The following is a 20,270-nucleotide window of genomic DNA, read 5'->3' as shown; positions in this document are numbered from 1 at the left end:
GTGTGGAGCTGGATGAACACAGCAGGCCAGGCAGCATCAGAGGAGCAAGAAAGCTGACGTTTTGGGTTCCGACTCGAAACATCAGCTTTCCTGCTCCTCTGATGCTGCCTGGCCTGCTGTGTTCATCCAGCTCCACACCTTGTTATCTAAATAAGGTTTGTGTTCTTCTTCAGTTCTCTGCTTGAAGGCAAATCTGATCCACAGTACTATGACATCTACCATTGCTAGATCAAGGAGACTAGAACCCAGGCAGATTGGGAATTTAACCCATGCTGTTGGCACCAATCTGATCCACAACTGAGATTATCCGGGTAACTTAATCCTCAAAGGAGTCCAGACCGCTGTGGCAACATATAGTTTTTAAAAACATGTTTTAATTTAGAGCTATGAATAGCAATGGTAGAGGCTCCATTTTTCTTTCTATCACACGGCAGACCAGTAATCTCTCCCATTCTTACTGCCTGGCATCTGTTGGAAGGATTTACGAGTTGGTCATCAACCTGTATGGACATAATATGAATGCAGCTCTTTTGGCTATCAAGTATTTAAGTTAGGCTTGAATTCAGTTTCTGAGTCAGAAGCAACCATAAGTTCCATAGATCTCACTTTGCATTCTTTTACTGTTAAAAATGGATAACCAGTTATGAAAGATTAAAATGAGTTCAAACATTTCCAAACAATGCTGTTCTCTAATGGCAGTCATCAAGATTGATGTTGTACACCACTTTTGAATTAAACATGTAAAAATCAATTAGTTATTGTTTCATGTCTTACTGTCTTGTTAATTCTTTCCCCTTCCTGTCTAGATGACACTCCTTGCTGAATTCAATACCGTTGGATGGCATTTGATAATTCACCCAAGTAGAATTCTAAATGCCTTAATTGCAGTTCGCCATGTGGGGATATTGTAGCTGAACTCTTCTTCTTCTAGCACTCACACAAGTCCATTTTTTCAACTGAAGCTGTCAGATCTGGAGTGATTTTCTGAGACAGGCTATAGCGCTGTTGTCATCTTCCCAACTAGCTCAGTAGAACTCAACAACAGAATGAGGTACTTTCAGTGCCTTATATCACCAGAATGGATGTTCCCACCTCCTCCACCAAAGTCTCTACGCTCTGATTGAGATGATCAACATGGTGCCAAGCAATAATTCGGTGCACTGCTCCTTGTTCAAGAGAAACTGCTTAAAGATGCACTAATTTATGTGCATGAAATTTCTTATTCAGCCTTCAGAGAGCCAGGACTTTTATTCAGAAGCTTTCCTGAAGTTTAGGGTGAGGGTGAGGGTGTATACTAACACTACTGTAGTGTTTATGGTATACAACTGTAGGACAAACTATTTGGAGGGCTGGACCAGTAGGCAGACAACAGAAGATCAAATCCTGCCAAATTCTAAACCATGAATTTTGAAATTGGTTTCAAAAATATGGAAATAAATAGCTGTTATTAGTAAAATGGCCATGGAGCTGTCAGATTTGTCATGAAATCCCAATTGATTCAATAGTGTCCTTCCTGCTGTCCTTATCTGGTCTGACGTTATGTGACTTCACTCCCACTCCGATGTAGTTGGCTGTTATCTTTGAAGTGTCTTAGTAAACCACTAAATCATATCAAAATTGTTACAGTGGTTCCAGAACTCCCACCAACATATATAAGGCAACACAGGATGCCTTTGCCAGTAACAGTACATTTCCAGAATTAATTTTACAATGGTAGAAGGTCCGAGTCTAACTCCCTGCAATTCAACCTGTCATATCCCCAATGAATAAATCTGATGATAACTAATTTCTGAAATCTAACAGCTCAGTTGTGCTAATGCATCTGACATCTCTATTCAGGACGATAGGAACACCAGGGAATGCACACACGTTGTATCTGATTCAGAACAACCTGCTGTGTTTGCAGTTAATTAAAGTTAAGTATTTCCATCAAAGCCCTTGCATTTTATTACCACTGTATAAACACTAGATGACAAAAGTGATTGTACATCATATATCTAATTTTATTCCTCGCACAATCAGTTCACCCTAATTAAAACTGAACAGGATCCCCTTCACTGATCATCTCTTTGGTATCATGTCATTTAATTAATTACAACAGCAGACAATTAAAAGCTGATTTTAGTGGATTAGGTGGCATGGTTAGTAAGTACGCTATTCTTGCAGCATTGGGACCTAAATTTAAATCATTACAGAGTATTGGGTTTAAAGTTCTTTCTGCCTGTAAGGGTCCTAAATGAAATAGATTTGGAAAGTCTCCAACGTGCGTGACAAAATTGGCTGCCAAAGAAAACACTATAATTTTAAAAAATGTAAAATTAATAATGAATCTACCTCTTTGTATTCTAAACCATAGATATAAGTATGCAGTCCTAAAATACCTATTCATTGTTAAGGAAATCTCATCTGATGCCTGCCAAGATATATTGTGTTTTCCAAGCACAATGTATTTATGATTGGTTTTATGTAACTTTTAAGTTACTGACACCTGACATTTATTGTGAAATACTAATCAAAACAACTGCAAACAGGCCAGTTTTCATTTGTGAAAGTATCAGTATCTTTTGACAAGAGGTCAAGGGTTCCTAGGAATAAACTAACATTTGCACAGGGCCGTCAGGAATGTTCCAATATTAACATGATTAGAAGTGTGCTGACATGTTCATGGGGTCCATAACTGTGCTCCTTAGGACCGTGCTTCTACTCGTATGGAATTCTCCAGAGGGTCCCCTTAAGTATGTTGGTATTTACATGAATTTCCAAAAGTTACACTTCATAGGCTTGAGCACAAACTAGACTGGTCTTTATATTATTGTTGTGGGAGCTTAACCTGTGCAATTACCTGTATTACAGAAGAGTCAACACTAAAATAACAACTGATTGAAAAGCATGGTGTCATCCTGATGTTATAAAAGGTGCTATGACAATGTAAGTCCTTGTTCTCTTAATTTTATCAAATTAATTTTGATTGTTGACACACTGTTTTCCCTTATGATTTCCCACTGTCCACTCAGAATCACTCTACCTCAAAACAGTCATGGAGAAAGATAAGGTAGGGGCTTCCTTTTCTGAAGATATAGTGGCTGCTGTTATCTATTCTGATTTGACTGTTTTATCATCTAGGTACAGTAGATTATTTTAAATGAGGATGGAATGTTGTTCCTTATCACAAGAGAGCTGGAATGCATAGTGATGGAAATTCCATTACCAACATAGGGAGTTCTTATGAGACCCATCTGGAGTACTATATTCAGTTTTAGGCACCACACATCATGAAATCATAGAAATTTACTGCACAGAAAAGGCTATTTGGCCTATTTTCTAGCTGACTGAAAAAGAGCTATCCAGCCTAACCTCACTTTCCAGCTCTGGATCTATAATCTTATAGTGTTTACAGCACTTCAAACACATATCCAAGTGCTTTTTAAAGCAATGAGTTTTCTTTCTCTATTATTCTTTCAGTCAGTGAATTTCAAACCCTCACCATCCTCTAGTTGGAAAGTGTTCTCAACTGCTGCATAATCTTTCAACCATTTACTTGAAATTTATGCACACCAGTTTTGATCTCTCTTCAAAGAAAAATAACTATTAACTCTAATTCAGCCTGTCACAAATAGTTTAATTAAATTTCACCAGAGCCTCCCCTGTTTGTAAGGAAACAACTCTAGCCTATTCAAAACAATACTGGGGATAACGTTACAGGGAGAGATTGCTTTTACAAGGCTGTATTCCCTTGAAATTAAAATTGTTTATTTATATGACTTCTTCCAATTTTGGGCAAATAGAAAAAAATAATATTTTGTCATTAGTTTTCTTCAAGGCCAAAGAGAGGATTCACAACCTTTCAGCTCACTTACTCCTTATTTGGGTAAGTTTGGTGTCATCAAGAAAGGAAAGCCAGGAGGGATTTACTGTTGAAAGTAGGAAGAAGAAGAAACAAAGCTGTGCTCTATATTGGTCTTGTTTTAATTTGTAGTGTTTGTTGGGTTTAGAAGAATATAAGTAAGTTTCAGCTATATCAAGAGTATTTATTGACTGAATGAACAAGGATCTCTCACTATTATACCCTTTATACACTATTTACCACTACTTTGTAATTTGCATTAAAATAAAGTACTATGGATACTGGAAATCTGAAATAAAAACAAAGTGCTGGAGAAACTCAGCAGGTCTGCTAGCATTTGTGGAGAGAGAAACAAAGTTAATGTTTTGGGTCATAGAGTCATACATCGTGGAAATAGACCCTTCAGTCCAATTCGTCCGTGCCGACCGAATTTCCCAAACTAAACTAGTCCCACTTACCTGCATTTGGCCCATATCTCTCTAAACCCTTCCTATTCATGTATCTGTTCAAGTGTCTTTTAATATTGTAACTGTACCTGCATCCACTTCCCTAACCTCTGTATGAAAAAGTTATCGGCTAGGTCCCTTTTAAATCTTTCTCCTCTCACCTAGAAATATGGACCCTGGTTTTGAACTCCCCCAGCCTAGGAAAAGGACCTTTGCTGTTCATCTTATTTACGTCCCTCATGATTTTATAAACCTCTATAAGGTCACTTCCTACGCTCCAGTGAAAAAAGGTCCTAGACTGTCCAGCCTCTCCTTATAACTCAAAACTTCCAGTCACAGCAACATGCTGGCAAGTCTTTATTAAACCTTCTTCAATTTAATAATCCTTCTTATAGCAGGGTGACCATAACTACACACTGTACTCCAAAAGTGGCCTCACCATCTTGTACAACCTCAACATGATATCCCAACTCCTGTATTCAATGCTCTGAACATTGAAGGCAACCGTGCTAAATGCCTTCTTAACCATCTTGTCTCCCTGTGACACAACTTTCAAAGAATTATGTACCTGAATCCCTAGGTCTCTCTGTTTTAAAACATTCCCCAGGGCTCTACTATTAACTGTATTAGGCCTGCCCTTGTTCATTTTACCAGGATGTAATACCTCACATTTATCCAAATTAAACTTCATCAGCCATTCCTCAGCCCATTGGCTCAATTGATCACCATCTCTTTGGTGTCATCCACAAATTTACTAATCATGTCTCCTAAACTTGCATTCAAATTATTTGCATGAATGACTAACAGCAGTGGACCCAACGCTGATCCCATGTTAACTGTTGTGATCACTGGGGATATTATGACTGCTGTTAGTCTATATGTGCTGAGGGGCACGGGATTATTCGTAAAATATCAGTTCTGCTTCCAAAACTAGTCAATAACCTTTACTGGAAAACACTTAAGTGGATGTTAAACATGGACATAGCAGGTTCAGCTACTCATAACCAATTAATCAGCCACCACTCTGCATGTTAGTCTGGTATAAAGATGACATTTGGGTAAGATTCCAGAGTGCGGCTATTGCCTGTACAATTACATTGCAGTTAAAATCAGAGCCTTCAGAAGGAAAGATGTAGAAAAACAAAATCTGCTGGTTACCAATCACAAGCTTGTAATTGTCCATTATCTTGAACAGAACACTTAAATGTTGTGTAAATGTCAGCAACCCATGATTTTTAACTGCCTGTAAACGACAGAATGAATTTTCTGCAGAACTAACATTGTGACTTGGAAAGAGTCATAAACACCAGTTTTCAGTGACCAAGATCCGTGCACCAAATTTGAAACTGAAGTTAGTAGCAACTGTTGTCTAGTCAGAAGCAAAAGCCAGAGGTGCAGGAGAGAAATCAGAGACGGAGTGTCAACCTTGTGCTCTAAGTTAAACTGAAAAACAAAAACCATAGTAAGTCTGTAAAGTTGCTGTCATTCTTGAATAAGTATTACTTAAATAAAGTTTCCTGAGTTACCTCCCCAGATTGTTCCCCGAATGGATATAAAGAGTTGAGTTTAGATTGTAACCTAAAACTTACAACTCCCTCATTTTGTTTCCTTCATGATGCTCCTTGAAACTACCTCTTTGATCATCTGTCCTGATACCTCATGAGGCTGATGTTTTTTGCTAAAATGTCTGTGAAACACCGTGGGATATTTTACATTGGCAGTGCTATTTACATGCAAGTTGTTGCTGTTAGTAACAAGTTAAAATTATTAATTGCTTTGTTAGGTAGATAGAGAGAAGCTATTACTTTCGAAGGACAGTTCAAAACAAGGTGCATTTCTTGAAATTAAAACCAAATCAAGGACAATGACAAGAAGCACTTCTCCACAGAAAGTGGTGTAGCAGCCTCCTGGCTGCTAAAACACAGATTACAAATTTGGCCAAACAAGCAAGGGATGCTGGGTACATTGGCCAAGTAAAACTCTGAAATCACAAAACCCATAGACCAGACACAGTGCAAACACAGCAGCCAGGTGCTAGTGATATCAGTATAATGTCAAAGGCAACAATTATTCTGGACAGACATCCTCACCAACATATCCACTAAACAAAGGAGAGCCCAGTTAGAAAGGTACTGCTACACAAAGAAACTAACAGTAGCATGCCAGTTAACTGATTTACTGTTGTTTCAAACTTTTAAGTGTATCTCCCTGATTGGCCAGAATGACATAAAGTTCCAGAAAACCATCTGGAAGGTATAAAAACAGGGTTCACCTGCAGACTTCTCTCTTGGAACTGCTTTCGGAATCTCTGGAATCGTACGAGGCCTTCTGAGGAAATCAGCATGGCAAGAGGCAGAGACCAGCTGACAATCCAAAGAGAAAGTGGAAGAAAGCAGCTTTGCAGAGCCACAGAGAGCGCGACTGCGGAAATTTACAAGAGACTCGGGAAGTATTGTAACCTTAAGGGGCCAAATAGGATTAGGGATAGTATGTTTAGTATTAAAGATTATTGTGATTTTGTTCCTAATAAAGTGGGACTGTTTTGTATTGGTCTGGATTGTGTTCGTATTGATTTGACCAAATTGGTACTCTGCGACACCTGAGCAAATTCATTCATAACGTTCTGGTCGGAGTTGTCTGTAACTTGTTTAAAGAGGAAAGACAACAGTTGACGTTTGGAACATTGCCTCCCCTCTTTAAAAAAAAAAATTGTTTGGCCAAATTAAAAATTCTACACAAACTGTTTTTCTTTGAAGAAAAATATTTGGGGTGGCACAGTGACTCAATGATTAGCACAGCTGCCTCACAGCACCAGAGACCCAGGTTCTATTCCATCCTCAGGTGACCGTCTGTGTAGAGTTTGCACATTCTCTCCATGTCTGCGTGGGTTTCCTCCAGGTGCTCCAGTTTCCTCCCACAGTCCAAAGATATGCAGGTTAAATGGATTGGCCATGCTAAATTGCCCATAGTGTCCAGGGATGTGTCGGCTAGATAGATTAACCATGGGAAATGCAATGTTATAGGGATTGGGTGAGATGCTGTTTGGAGGAGCAGTGTGGACTTGATGGGCCAAATGGCCTACTTCCACACTGTAGGGATTCTATGATTCAATGATTTAAGAGTTACAGTATCAAGGTAGGCAGATTTTAAGATTCAGATCAGCCATGGTCTGAACCTGTGGGACTGGATGGTTTATTCTGATGTAGACAATTATGAATAATAAACTGTTTTAGCTGAAGAACAGCAGATCTGGTCTTAAACAAAATGCCACTTAATAGCCCAAGATTGAAATAATCTGAATCACCACACTCCTAAATCAGCAAACAAAAGAGTGATAAACCAAAACAAAAAAATTGAGGATGCTGGAAAATCTGAAACAGACAAAAATTGGTGAAGGGGGGCAGGGTTTGGCGAGACACTGGATTTCTGGCACCATCTGCAGAGTGAAAAAACAGGGTTAACGTTTTGAGTCCAGAAACTCTTCTTCAGAATAGTGGGTCACAGTCCGTAACCTCACTCTAGGAAGCCCAACGTGGACTCCTGGTCTCAAGGTGATTTCCAGTGCAGACTCCCAGCATCAAGGCAAAACCCAGTGTGGACTCCCTGCTTCAGAAGTACTGTAATGCTGAAATTTTATCTGTATTTGTTTATTTTTCTCATTAATTCCTAAGATTTTGTGTCTTGGTATCTTTGTACCTTCCTTTTTAAGGACTGTAATGCTTATCTTCAAACTTAATTTCTTTCATTTTTCTAATTTATACCTAAGATTTTGTAGGTAGGCATCTTTGCACCTAAGATGGTACAGGTAATGGCGACTTTATATACTTTTTACTGTACTCATATATGCCTGTACATGGGTACATACGACAATATACCTAGTACTAATTCTTTTGTTACACTTCCTAATCCTCTGTCAATAGAGCATGCGCACTTAGTCTTGATGACCTCACCGCTCCCAGGCGTTCCACCTTGGTAAGGGAAGCGCATGCGCGGGGAAGGCTCAGGTGTGTTGCGGCCGTCCGGCGCAGTGCACCTGAGATTATTCTTTTAATCATGAGAATGGTAGCAAGAAAACACCAAATTGTTACTCATGTGATGCGTTATCTTTAAAATGTAAAATTAAAGCCAAAAATAGGTGTTAAACTTCTTTGCTATTAATATGAATTGGGGCTCTGAATGAGTTTACCTGGAAATTCGGTGTCTACCTGTTACCAAGTGATCGGTCAGCTGTAAACCGGAATAAAAATAGAAAGTGCTGGGGGAACTGCCATAAACAGGACTCGGAAGCCGCCCTCACCTTTATTACCGTCTCAGGGATGTTTCTGCAAGTCCTGTCTGAAACCTGACAGTAATCGACAGCACGATTGAGAGTGGATTTAAACGTTTAGAAGGTAGGTTGGTTCACACCCAGTGTCTCCTTTTATGTTCATTTGTTGTAACTTCTACTCTTTTTTTTTCAAATGCAGAAACCCAACAAAATGCCTAAAGACGCCACTCTTTCAGCACCCATATGAACAACTCAGTGAGCCTTTTTAATTGTGAAATGTCATGCATAAGAATCAGATCTCTGGGCACTGCAGCAAAGCTGCTGCTGGAGGAATCTTTATGTTTAGGGATTCAGACAGTGATTTTTTTTTCTTTTGTTTGCAATGCAAATAAGAACATCCAGTGTTTTGTGTTTTCTGTGTATACTTTAAACAAACCACCCTCTTCATCTTCCTGCCTTAGTATTAAAACCTAACCTATGTGAGACAGTATCAAAATGTAGTTACAGACAGCTCTCTAATAAAGCCTGGAATCTTCAACATCTCTAAAACTGATAGTCGGTCATTTCACAAGTTAGGATCTTGCTGTATGCAATTTGGCTAATATGTTACAACAGTACCTATACTTCAATCTAGTCAGAACTGCAGATGCTGGAGCCAGAGATAACACAGTGTGGAGCTGGAGGAACACAGCAGGCCAGGCAGCATTAGAGGAGCAGGAAAGTTGATGTTTTGGATCAACTTTCCTGCTCCTCTGATGCTGCCTGGCCTGCTGTGTTTCTCCAGCTCCACACTGTGTTGTCTCTGACTCCAACTCCAACATCTGCAGTTCTTGCTATCTCAGGGTAATGGCATGAACTATTTTTTTTCAAACTCAGCTAGTTGCAATCATCTGACATGCATTGCACAAAGGGTGATGAAAGCAGATATAATAACTTTTGAGAACCAAAATAATCCTGAGCTACAGGGAAAGACAAGGCAAGCGGGCTAACTAACAGCTTATTCAGAGAGCTGCTATAGGTACAATGTGGTGTATGCACCCCAACTTGTATGATTACAGATAAATAATTACTTTGCATCAGAATTTGTAGAAGAATAGTGAGGTCAACATGCCACACATTCCAAGGATACTATTCTTCAATTATGAACAGGGGCTGAAAAATAACATAAGCAAGGGAACTGTAATCATTAAATAACATAAGCAAGAGGCCTGGCTTCAAGTCTCACCTACTCCCTAAATGTGTAACATCATCTCTAAACAGGTTGATTAGAAACCATCTGTCACAGCATTGATGGAAAATTATCTTCTACAACACTTCAGGATTTTTGGGGAAGATTATCAATTTCTGTAGAATGGAACAGTACAATGTTTTATAGTACGTAATGCACTCCATGGACAAAGGCATTATGCTGTGTGCTCAGTAAAATGTTACTTTCATTACCCAAGAATGTACCTCACAAAAATACTCTTGTATGGATATCACAGACTAGGTTTCCATTTCAACAACTCTGACCATTAGAAAGAACTAGACTGGCAAACATCATTATTATGTGGACCTTGATGCTGTCCAGTTGGACATTCTTTGGCAGGAGAGAATAAACTTTCCATTCATCTGAACTTGATCAAAAAGGCTTTCAAGAAGATGATGTCCAGGATGTCAAAAGTTCTTTACAGGTAATTAAATATTTTTGAAGTGAAGTCAATGCTGCAACAGAGGAAACAATAGCCAACTTGCACACAGCAAACAGCAGAACAACAATGGCCAAATAATTTGTTGTAGTCATTTTGGTTCAGATCTAAATATTGGCGAGGACATTGCTGAGAATGCTCCTATACTTCTGCGAAGTTGCAGTTTGGGATCTTTTGTAAATACTTGGAAAGGCAGATGGGGCATTGGTTTAGAATCTCATTTGAAAGATGGAACCTCTGACAATGTAGCACTTCTTCATACTGCACTAAAGTGCAAACCTCCAACGTATACTTTAGATTGGAGCCTTACCCCATGATTTTCTGATTCAGGCAAGAGTACTACCACTGAAAAGGTAAAGAAAACATGCTGGGCTGAATTGCTATTCTCCCATTTACAACAGTAAATGGGGGTCAATTAATGACCTGCATAATACAATGTAATTTGTTGATGACATATTGACTTTTTCTTCTGTACAGTGAATCAGTCCGTAAAAGAAAATAAAAGCTACAGATAAAACCCAGGGTACTTAACCAAATCCAATTTTTTTTTTTTCAAGTCAATACACAACCAAGGATATGCTAGTTGGTGCTACAGGATAGTTTCTCATCCAAGTGATCTGCCACAGTGGCTTTATAAAGGTTTATTTCTCCTAATCAATGGCAGTTTCCAAAGTAAATTAAGTACAGCTTTAGATTTACTTATTTTCACAATGCCACAAGCTACTGCAGAAAAACTAAATAGCTTGAAGTATAACAGAAGGAACAGGAAAGTTGATGTTTCAGTTCAGGATCCTTCTTCAGAAAATGTTGTGTTCCTCCAGCTCCACACTGTGTTGTCTTGCCATTACCCTTGTGCTTTTACCAATTATTAAACCTTGGCTGTTGTGCCACTAGAAAAAAGTTTCGTGCTATTTTATCACTTTCACTTCATTAATTTGAAGTCTCTTTTGATTATTTTTGACCTGGCAGCAGTGCAGGAAGGGAAATTGTAATTTCCTTAAATTGTCTGTGGAATCTATTGATTTTAAGAATGTTTGAAATGGGTTTTAAGAGTTTCCATCAATTGTAATTTTCTTGGATAAGTTATGTGACTCGGTAATGCTTGATCTGCAAGAAGATCCAACTAGAAGGGAATTGAGGAGGGGGCTGTGTGATGGGCTGACACAAAGGATGATACAAACAGAGAAGCTGGAGGGTGAAGGAGATTAGCACGAAGTTACTAGACAAAAATAAAACGGACAGTAGTAGGAAAAGGAGCACAATTATTACGAGGAGCAGAAGCAAATTACTGTCAGGAAGGGCTCAGCTTTTCTACTTAACAGAAAAGAGACAAGTTCTTCCCGACTAAAAACAACTAAAACCTAGAAAACTGTGGTGGTAATTCTGACTCTAAAGAGCTGAGTTTTCCAAGGAGTATCCAAATTTTGAATCTAATTGTTATTGATTGATCAGTTGAAAAGGAAAACTAAACCATTAGGACTGTCATTACCTGAGGGAAAGGGGGTTCACAGAATTGTGTGTTGATGATAATTGCACCTATGAAACAGAAGTTCACTTAGTTCAGTTGGCAAGACAGCTGGTTTGCAATGCAACAACAAAGGTTTAATTCCTGTACTGGCTGAGGTCAACTTGAAGATCGTGCCTTCTCAACATTGGCCCATCGCCTGAAGCGTTGTGACCATCAGGTAAAATCACCACCAGTCATCCTTCTCTCTGAGACAAGTGCCCTGTGATCCTCTGCAACATGATCTGTGAAACACTGAGGTGAAAGCTGATGTTGGATAGAGTTCCTGATTCCCATCCTGTGGGACTGAAACTGGTTTGAAAGGCAAGTCAGACATGATTGACCTTTATCAGTGTATAAAATCCATGAGGGTAGACAGGCCCTTGGTTTTAGGTCTCATCTAAAAATGGAAGTTCCAACGGTATGAAGTCAGAATCTCTGCTTTGATTGTTTAAATCCTTGGAGTGGAATTTGAGCTATAACTTTCTGACTCCTTGATTAAAAGTGCTGCCCACTGAGCCAAGGTACAATATTTTTCCATCAAATGACTCTCAATTTCCTGGTAAATCGCAATTGTTTATTGCTCAATAAACCCGAGGTGATTGCATCAGTTAAAGATCTTGCAGCATGTTTTTGCATGTGAACAACTAAACTGAGCAAACACACCAGGTTTACAGCCAAACCTTGGAAAATATTGAAGCAGTATAAATGTTATAACTAATTTTCTGGCTCAGGAAATGATTTCAAACCTGCCATTCTGATGTGGAAAATGTACATAAAAATACATGCTTTGAACTGAACATCTGGCTTCAGTTCAAGTCAGTGGAATGATAGGAAGCCACGCTACACCCAGTGTCACGCCCCTCTACATCCCAATCAATAACTAACTAAAACTGCTGCCACGTATTCCCTTCTACATATTACATTGAGTAAACACGTGAAGCGTGCTTTGAAGGGTTCTTCATCTAGGATTTGAAATGACCTGATGAACACTTGAATCTGTCTATGGCTTTCGATATCATTTGAAACTCTGAGCTGTTACAGTTCCACCATAACTTGGTGAGGACACTCTCATCAAGTCACCCAACACTGAAGTTAACACCCACAAAAATATGGTGCTGTTCTTGATGTGTAACCTCCTACAGTCCTATATGCCTTTGTGATATTTGTGCTCCTGCAGCTTTGGGCTTTGGCGTGAAGTGCAACTTTGGTGTAGTGGTAGTGTCCTGACCTCTGAGTCTGGAGGCCTAGGTTCAAGACCCATCTGCCCCAGAGGTGTGTAATGATATCTCTGAACAGTTTGGTTGGGAAATATCTAACAATAGGAAGCATTACAGTTCTGTTCAATACTGTTGTCACCTTGTTGCCACATCTACCTTGTCTAATGATAATTAAAGTTGAAGTTCAACTCAAGCTAGGTTGTTGTACTTTTCTAATATGTATGACTCACTGCCACATGGAGCAATGGGATGCATGCTGAGTATTTTCATTTTTAAAAGTATAAACTAAAGATTAAAAATTGTTCTTTGAGGTAAATTCCAAAAATGAATCATTATAGCACCAAGCAAAATTCTATGCTCCATGTGAGCATTCTGGAAGTAACCGGCCATCCTCAACAAACTTGAACTCATTGAGAGCTTTACTTTTCGCATTCTGCCTCCACATTAACCCCTGTTCACCCATCACTTCTGCCACTGATTGATGTACTTTGATTTCCAGTCTGGTAATGTCTCAATTATTGTAATTATTTTGCTTTTCAAACTGCCTGCCCCTCCCTGTCTCCTTAACTTCCTCTAGCACTACAACCTGAGTTCTTGGCACTCCTCCAATTCTGACCCCTACCATTTGTCTGATTTTAAACACTATCATTGACCACCAGGCCTTCAGTAAATTAGAAGCCAAGCTCTGTAATTTGGTCCTTTAAAGTACCTTGGCTTTCTAGCTTTCTTCTTTTAGACGCTTCTTTAAACTTATCTGTTTGGCCAAGCCTGTAGTTTTAAAAAAAAAAATTTGCCTTGCTATTTCCCTATTTGTCTCAATGTCAAATTTTGCCTCCTGATAATTTGTCATTTTAATGCATCTTGGGAGGTTTTACTGCACCGCTTAATGTAAGTTTTTATAATTTATGTAATTTTAATGTACCTGATAGAAAGGGCCTTCTGAAAGTTTGACGCAGGATTGATTTTTCTTTTCCCTTATGTACACAGATGAACAACAGTGAGAGCCCGATATTTGCAGTAGTCACTCCAGTCAACTTGCTCACAACATTTCTTGTTTTGCCCATGGCAAGTACAAACAATTCCAAGAATTTGAGCATGCCCCTGGAGCTGTCTGCCAAAAACTCAAGTACAGAGGAGCAGAGGATTTTCTTGGAGACTCCAGCAGCACAGGCAATCTCTGGGATATTTGTTTGGGCAGCACTGATTGTGACATTTCACCAGGTGAGATTGAACATATGATTTAAGAGCAAAGGTGGCATCTATTAGCACTAATCACGGCTTCTTTGACCAAACCAAATCAGAAACCGACTTTCATGGGAAACTCTGGGCCAAAAGGATTGAGCCTGTTTGAAGAAGATTAGTGGTAGGGAGGGATTTGAAATTAAAGGCTAGGTGCTTTCTTTCTCCCACCCACAAATAATTTCTCCTCTACACCTATTCGGCAGTTATTTTAATTGAATAATGTATTTCTAAAACTTATTATTGACCTGTTGTTCCAGTGCCATGATGATGAAGGGAACTCCTGAGGCTTCTAAGGTTCTGTGTGTGTTTTTTTCCATTAATCAGTAACTCATGGGATTGTATTTTCCAGGGGTGTGTGTGTTTCATTGTTTGCCTTCTTGATATGGTTGTAGTTCAGATCAGGATGCATAATCTATCATTCGCAGAGGCAGGCAATGTCTGCTGTTACAGGAAGGATGTAATTGTTGCATGGCCTGAAGACCAAAGTGTCCTGAATATGACATTTACTATGAATGTCAGTTGTGTTGATTGAATTATGTTTTATAAAAACACATCTGCAATTTATAAAAATACAGATTTGCAGATGACACAAAAATAGGTGGAAAGGGTAGTTGCAAAAGGGATACAGTTTACGGATAGGTTATTTAAGAGAGCAAAACGTTGGCAAATGGAGTATAGTGTGGGAAAATATGAAACTTCTTCATTTTAGAAGGGAGAACAAAAAAAAGGTATTATTTATATAGGGAAAAACTACAAAAAGCTGCAACACAAAGGGACATGGGGGTACTTGTGCACAGACCAAAAAGCTAGCGCACAAGTAATCAGGAAGGGTAATGGAATGTTGGCTCTTATTTCAAAGTGGGGGGGCAGTGTCAGAGTATAGGAATAGGGAAGTCTTAGTGCAACTGTACAAGGTTCTGGTGAGACCACATCTGGAATTTTGTGAACAGTTTTGGTCCCTTTATTTAAGAAAAGATATCATTTCATTGGAGGCAGTTCAGAGAAAATTCACTCGGATTATACCTGGTATGGAGGGATTGTCTTATGACGAAAGGTTGGACAGGTTGGGACTCACTGAAGTTTAGAAGAGTGAGAGGTGATCTCATTGAAACATATAGAATTCTTAAGGGTCTTGACAGAGTGAATCCCAAGAGGTTATGTCCCCTCACGGGAGAGTCTAAGACTAAAGATCATGGTCTCCAAATAAAGGGATGCCAATTTAAGTCTGAGATAAGGTGGAATTTCTTCTGAGTCACGGATTTGTACAGCACAGAAACAGACCCTTCAGTCCAACTCATCCATGCTGAACAGATATCATAAATTAGTCATTGTGGCTCAGTGGTTAGCACTGCTGCCTCACAGCACCAGAGACCCGGATTTGATTCCACCCTTGGGTGACTGTGCAAACTCCATATAGACAGTCACCCCTTGTATGTGTGGGTTTCCTCAGGGAGCTCCAGTTTCCTCCCACAGTCCAAAGATGTGCAAGTTAGGTGGATTGACCATGCTAAATTGCTCAGTGTCCAGGGATGTGCAGGCTATAGGTGGATTAGCCATGGGAAATGCAGGGTTACAGAGGTATAGTGGGGATGGGGGAATCTGGGTGGGATGTTCTTCAGAGGGTCAATGTGGACTCAAATGGCCTGCTTTCACACCATAGGGATTCTGTGAAATTTAGTTCCATGTACCCTTTCGGATGCCTTTTAAAAGTCATAATTGTGCTAGCCTCCACCACTTCCTTTGACAGCTCATTCCATACATGTACCACCATCTGTGGGGAAAAAGTTGCCCCTTAGGTCCCTTTGATATCTTTTCCCCTCACTTTAAACCTGTGCACTTTAAACTTATGCCCTGTAGTTTTGGACTCCCCCACCCTGGGCAAAAGACCTTGTCTACTTGCCCTATCCATGCGCCTCAAGATTTTATAAACCTCTATAAGGTCACCCCTCAGCCTCCGATGCTCCAGGGAAAATAACCCCAGCCTATTCAGCCCCTCCTTATAGCTCAAACCCTCCAAACCAGCAACATCCTTGTAAATCTTTTTTGCACCCTTTCAAGCTTCACAACATCTTTCCTATAGCAGGGAGACCAGAACTGAATGCAGTATTCCAAAAGTGACCTAACCGATGTCCTGTACAGCCGCAATATGACATCCCAACTCCTGTACTCAATGGACTGACCAATAAAGGCAAGTGTATCAAATGCCACCTTCACCACCCTGTCTACTTGTGATTCCGCTTCCAAGGAATTATGAACCTGCACCCCAAGTTCTCTTTGTTTGGCAATACTCTTCTCTCAGGGTTGAATGTCTTTGGAACTCCTTTACACAGAGAGCTGTGGGGACAGAATCTTTGTGTAATCAAGATAGATCCTTGATCAGTAGGGGAATTAAGGGTAATGAGGAAATGGCAGGAAAGTGGATGTGAGCAATGTCAAATTTGCCCCAATCTCACTTTCACAGACATTCCAAACCATTGCTGCAATTTAGAAAAAAAAATCCTCATCTCCCTTCTGGAATTTGTCTCAAATCCCTGGCATTGTTTTGAAGAGAGACTTCTGATGACCTGGTTAACATTCTTCACAGAGCCAACATCGAAAGGTTCAGGTTATTTTTTAATTAGTTTGTGAGGACACCAAGTGTTTTGGTTGTTCCAATAATAAACTAAGTTGTATTCAAAAGCAATTCCTTGTTCATGGGATGTTTTTCCAACTTAAATTTTTTGTTTACACACATTGTTAATGAACACAGGCTCTGACCTGGCTACAGGATGCCACACTCGCAACCAGATAGGTTGCTTTGTTTAATTGTCCTAATCGAGAAGAAAAGAAGACCAATTTGGATAAAGTGCTGTCAGGTGGCCTTCAGAAAAGAGGGATGAACATAAATGGTTGTTGGTGATTGAGAAATACATTTGTTTCTATGCTGTAAAAACAGCAATCTGCTTTTATGAGCAACTGAAAGATTTTTGATATCAGGTGTGAATCAGTTGGATTTAATGTATGAAGGATACAATGTTTTAATTTCCATTTCTTTAAATTTCACCTCTCAACAGATTTATCAGCACCTCCGACACTATAGCTCACCCAACGAGCAGCGCTACATTCTCCGAATCCTTTTCATCGTTCCCATCTATGCTTTCGACTCCTGGCTAAGCTTGCTTTTGATCAGTAATGATCAGTACTATGTTTACTTTGACTCTGTGCGAGATTGTTATGAAGGTGAGTAACCATTGTGTTAATGGAAATTAGCAATTTTTTGATATTAGATTTTAACCTTTTGAGAAGGAATCATTCTAATAATATAATAAAGCCTAAGTGGTCAAACCTATTGGCCATTCTATCAGAGCATCATACTTCCTGTCTCTTCTCTTTCCTCCCTCTGTCAGCCAAACTTGTGGAGACAAAAGTAGAAATTGCTAGTGAAACTCAGCAGGTCTATGGGAAGAAAGTATAGTTAACGGATAGAGTTGAGTGACTGTTGTCAGAACAGAAAGGTCACTGGACTTGAAACATTAACATTGCTTTCTCTCCACAGATGCTGCCAGATCTGCTGAGTTTCGCCAGCAATTTCTGTTTTAGTTTCAGTTCTCCAGCATCTGCAGTTCTTTGTTTTATTCAGATTTAGTGAGAACCTGCTCCACAATAAATGTGGGAAGTGGGTGGGTCATAAGGATCAACATACGAATTCATAATAGTGTTGGGCTGGGACTGTTAGAGGCAGGAAGTCATGTGATGAGATCATCAGGAATATGTATGACCAGAATTGATACCTGTGAATTAATGCTCCAACTGAACACCCTTCTGACCCACTTAAGAAGATGTCAAGAGCCAACCACATTGTAAATTAGAGTCAGTTGAAAGATGTTGATGAACCTACTGTGTTAATACTGAAACCAGGTGCCTTTTATGGTCGCTTTTTCTAGTGCCATGCCTTTAAATAGCCACCAATGTCTGGTTTTAAAACTTGCTGTGGTAGCATTTTAATTCATACGTTCTTGGATTAAGGCTCCTGTAATGTACAGAATTATTTCCTGGATTCTCTTTGTTGTACCAATTTTTTGGCAGGTTCTTTGTGGTTAATTGTGCTGTGTAAGTTGTAAACTGTTATGCTGAATACAGGGAAGGTGAAGTAAATATAGTCACTGTTTATTTATGTTGAAATCCCCTTGGAGAATATCCACAGTTGTCAGTTTCTTCAAAAGAATTAAGAACTATTTTGCATTCTTTCTACCCCCACCCTGTGGAAGGTTATGAAAAATGCTTGATTCACGTGTTACAGACTGAGACCAGAGTGTTTCTCTTTCTGTTAATCTGGATGAACACTGGAAAATAGCTGGAAATCTACAAACGCTTCATGTACTTGGAAAAAGCCTTCTACACAACTGGTAGAAATAGACCTCTTCAAACTCTTTGCGTTGGTAGATCTTCAAAACATTACATCTGAATCTGGCTTATGTATTTGCAAGCCAGCAAAGATACTGGGTTAATTAAACTTCTGCAGTGATTTGTTCTTTCAATGAAAGATTTGAAGGTTGTTTGCGGGTCAGTTGGTGCTGAAAGTTAGTATGAGAAAATTATCTAGGTTATTGCTTTGACAATTTCGGAGAACAGTAACTTGTATAATTGCTGTTGTACTGAGGATTTTTCATTTACAGCTTTGTTAACAAAATGTCTTTTTATTCATTGGATATGTGCATTTGCTGGCAACTGCATCATTTAATGCCCATCCCTAATTGGGTGTGAGAAGGTTATGGTGAGTGGCATTCTTAAACTGCTGCAAGCTTGTGTTTGTATGCTGTTACGTTTTACATAGTGCTGTCACATTTTAAAAAAAAATGGAAGATTTTGACTCAGCAATGAAGTAGTAATGGTCATGTGTTTCCAAGTTGGAGAACTTGAGATGGTGGCATTTCCATTTGCCAGCTGTTTTTTTCCTTGCAGCAAAGGTCACAAATTTGGAAAGTGCTCTCCAAGTTGCTGCAGTGTTTCATGTAAATACTGCTGCTGCTGCCATGGACTACTAATGGAAGGATTAAATTTATGCAGTGACAGATGGGCTGTCGTTCAAGTAAGCTGTTTGCCCTGGATCGTGTTGAGCATCTTCAGTATTGACGGGGCTGATTCATACTACTGACATGTGCTTTGTCTAAGGCTTTGGGGAGTCAGAAGATGAGTTACTAGTTGCAGAATATGCACCCACTGACAGTGATTAAGTGGCTGATCCAGTTAAGTTTCTGAGGGGCTCTTGAACCACAGTAATAGTATCCCCATTTCTGGCTCAGGAGGCCTGGTTTCAGGTCAGAGTTTCAGAACATCTTTGAACAGGTTGATTTAAAAAAAAACTCTGGTTAATGCTGTCATGCAAGGATGACAATGCTATTGAGCATCAAGGGGTGTGATCATTGTGTTGCAATTGTGACATTAGTATTATTTGCCATTTATTAGCACTAATCTGGATGTTATCCAGATCGTGCTGCATATGAGCAGAAGTTGCTTCATTATCTAAGGAGTTGCAAGTGCAATCAAGAGTGAATATTCCCATTCCTAATTTTATGTTGGTTGAAAGTCTTTGAAACTTGTTGCATCTCACCTCTGCGCCTGGTCAGCATCTTGTTTCTCTCATCGTTTTTATCTAGCTTTCTCTTAAATGCATCCAATAAGGATTGAATGAACTGGACTTGAACTCCTTTTGCTAATTTGAGCAATACTCAAAACAAAGTTAATACCTTAAGCAGATTACGCCAACATGCACTAAATCTTTTGCCGTTGTGCTTGCATTACAAGTAGCTTTCCTTTTTGCTGCTGATATTTGCTGAATGGTAAAAAAAATAATGAACTTTGTGTGACACAGACCACAGGTTCAGATTCCACGTTACTTTCATCTCTGTCATAAGGTAGTTAACCTGGAAGAGCAGGTTCACTTTCTGGGTGTGTCCTACACAAACACAAAATATCATGATCTGTGTTCAGGCTTCGGTGTGTGAAGAATTCTATTTGTGTTCCTGTTCACAACTCCAGAAGTACTTCATTAGGTTGTGAAGTACTTCTGGACATCCTGA

General features: G+C 39.4%; 1 protein-coding gene across 2 annotated transcripts in view; it reads left to right on the top strand.

Annotated features, from left to right (window-relative positions):
- The first annotated feature begins 8,222 nt into the window (after positions 1 to 8,222).
- Positions 8,223 to 20,270, top strand: part of tmem184a (transmembrane protein 184a) — a 35,901-nt gene continuing 23,853 nt past the window's right edge. The window contains exons 1-3 of one of the 2 annotated variants that reach the window (XM_048609358.1): positions 8,223 to 8,262; positions 13,957 to 14,190; positions 17,265 to 17,430. In XM_048609358.1, coding sequence (XP_048465315.1) covers positions 13,957 to 14,190; positions 17,265 to 17,430 — 400 coding nt within the window. In that variant the 5' untranslated portion in view covers positions 8,223 to 8,262. Of the gene's footprint in view, positions 8,263 to 8,291; positions 8,682 to 13,956; positions 14,191 to 17,264; positions 17,431 to 20,270 lie in introns of those variants that run through there. The other variant, XM_020526540.2, reaches the window with a different exon arrangement.

Source organism: Rhincodon typus, chromosome 21, assembly GCF_021869965.1.
Source record: "Rhincodon typus isolate 14 chromosome 21, sRhiTyp1.1, whole genome shotgun sequence".
Taxonomy (NCBI): Eukaryota; Metazoa; Chordata; class Chondrichthyes; order Orectolobiformes; family Rhincodontidae; genus Rhincodon; species Rhincodon typus.
This window is presented reverse-complemented; position numbering and strand designations above follow the sequence as displayed.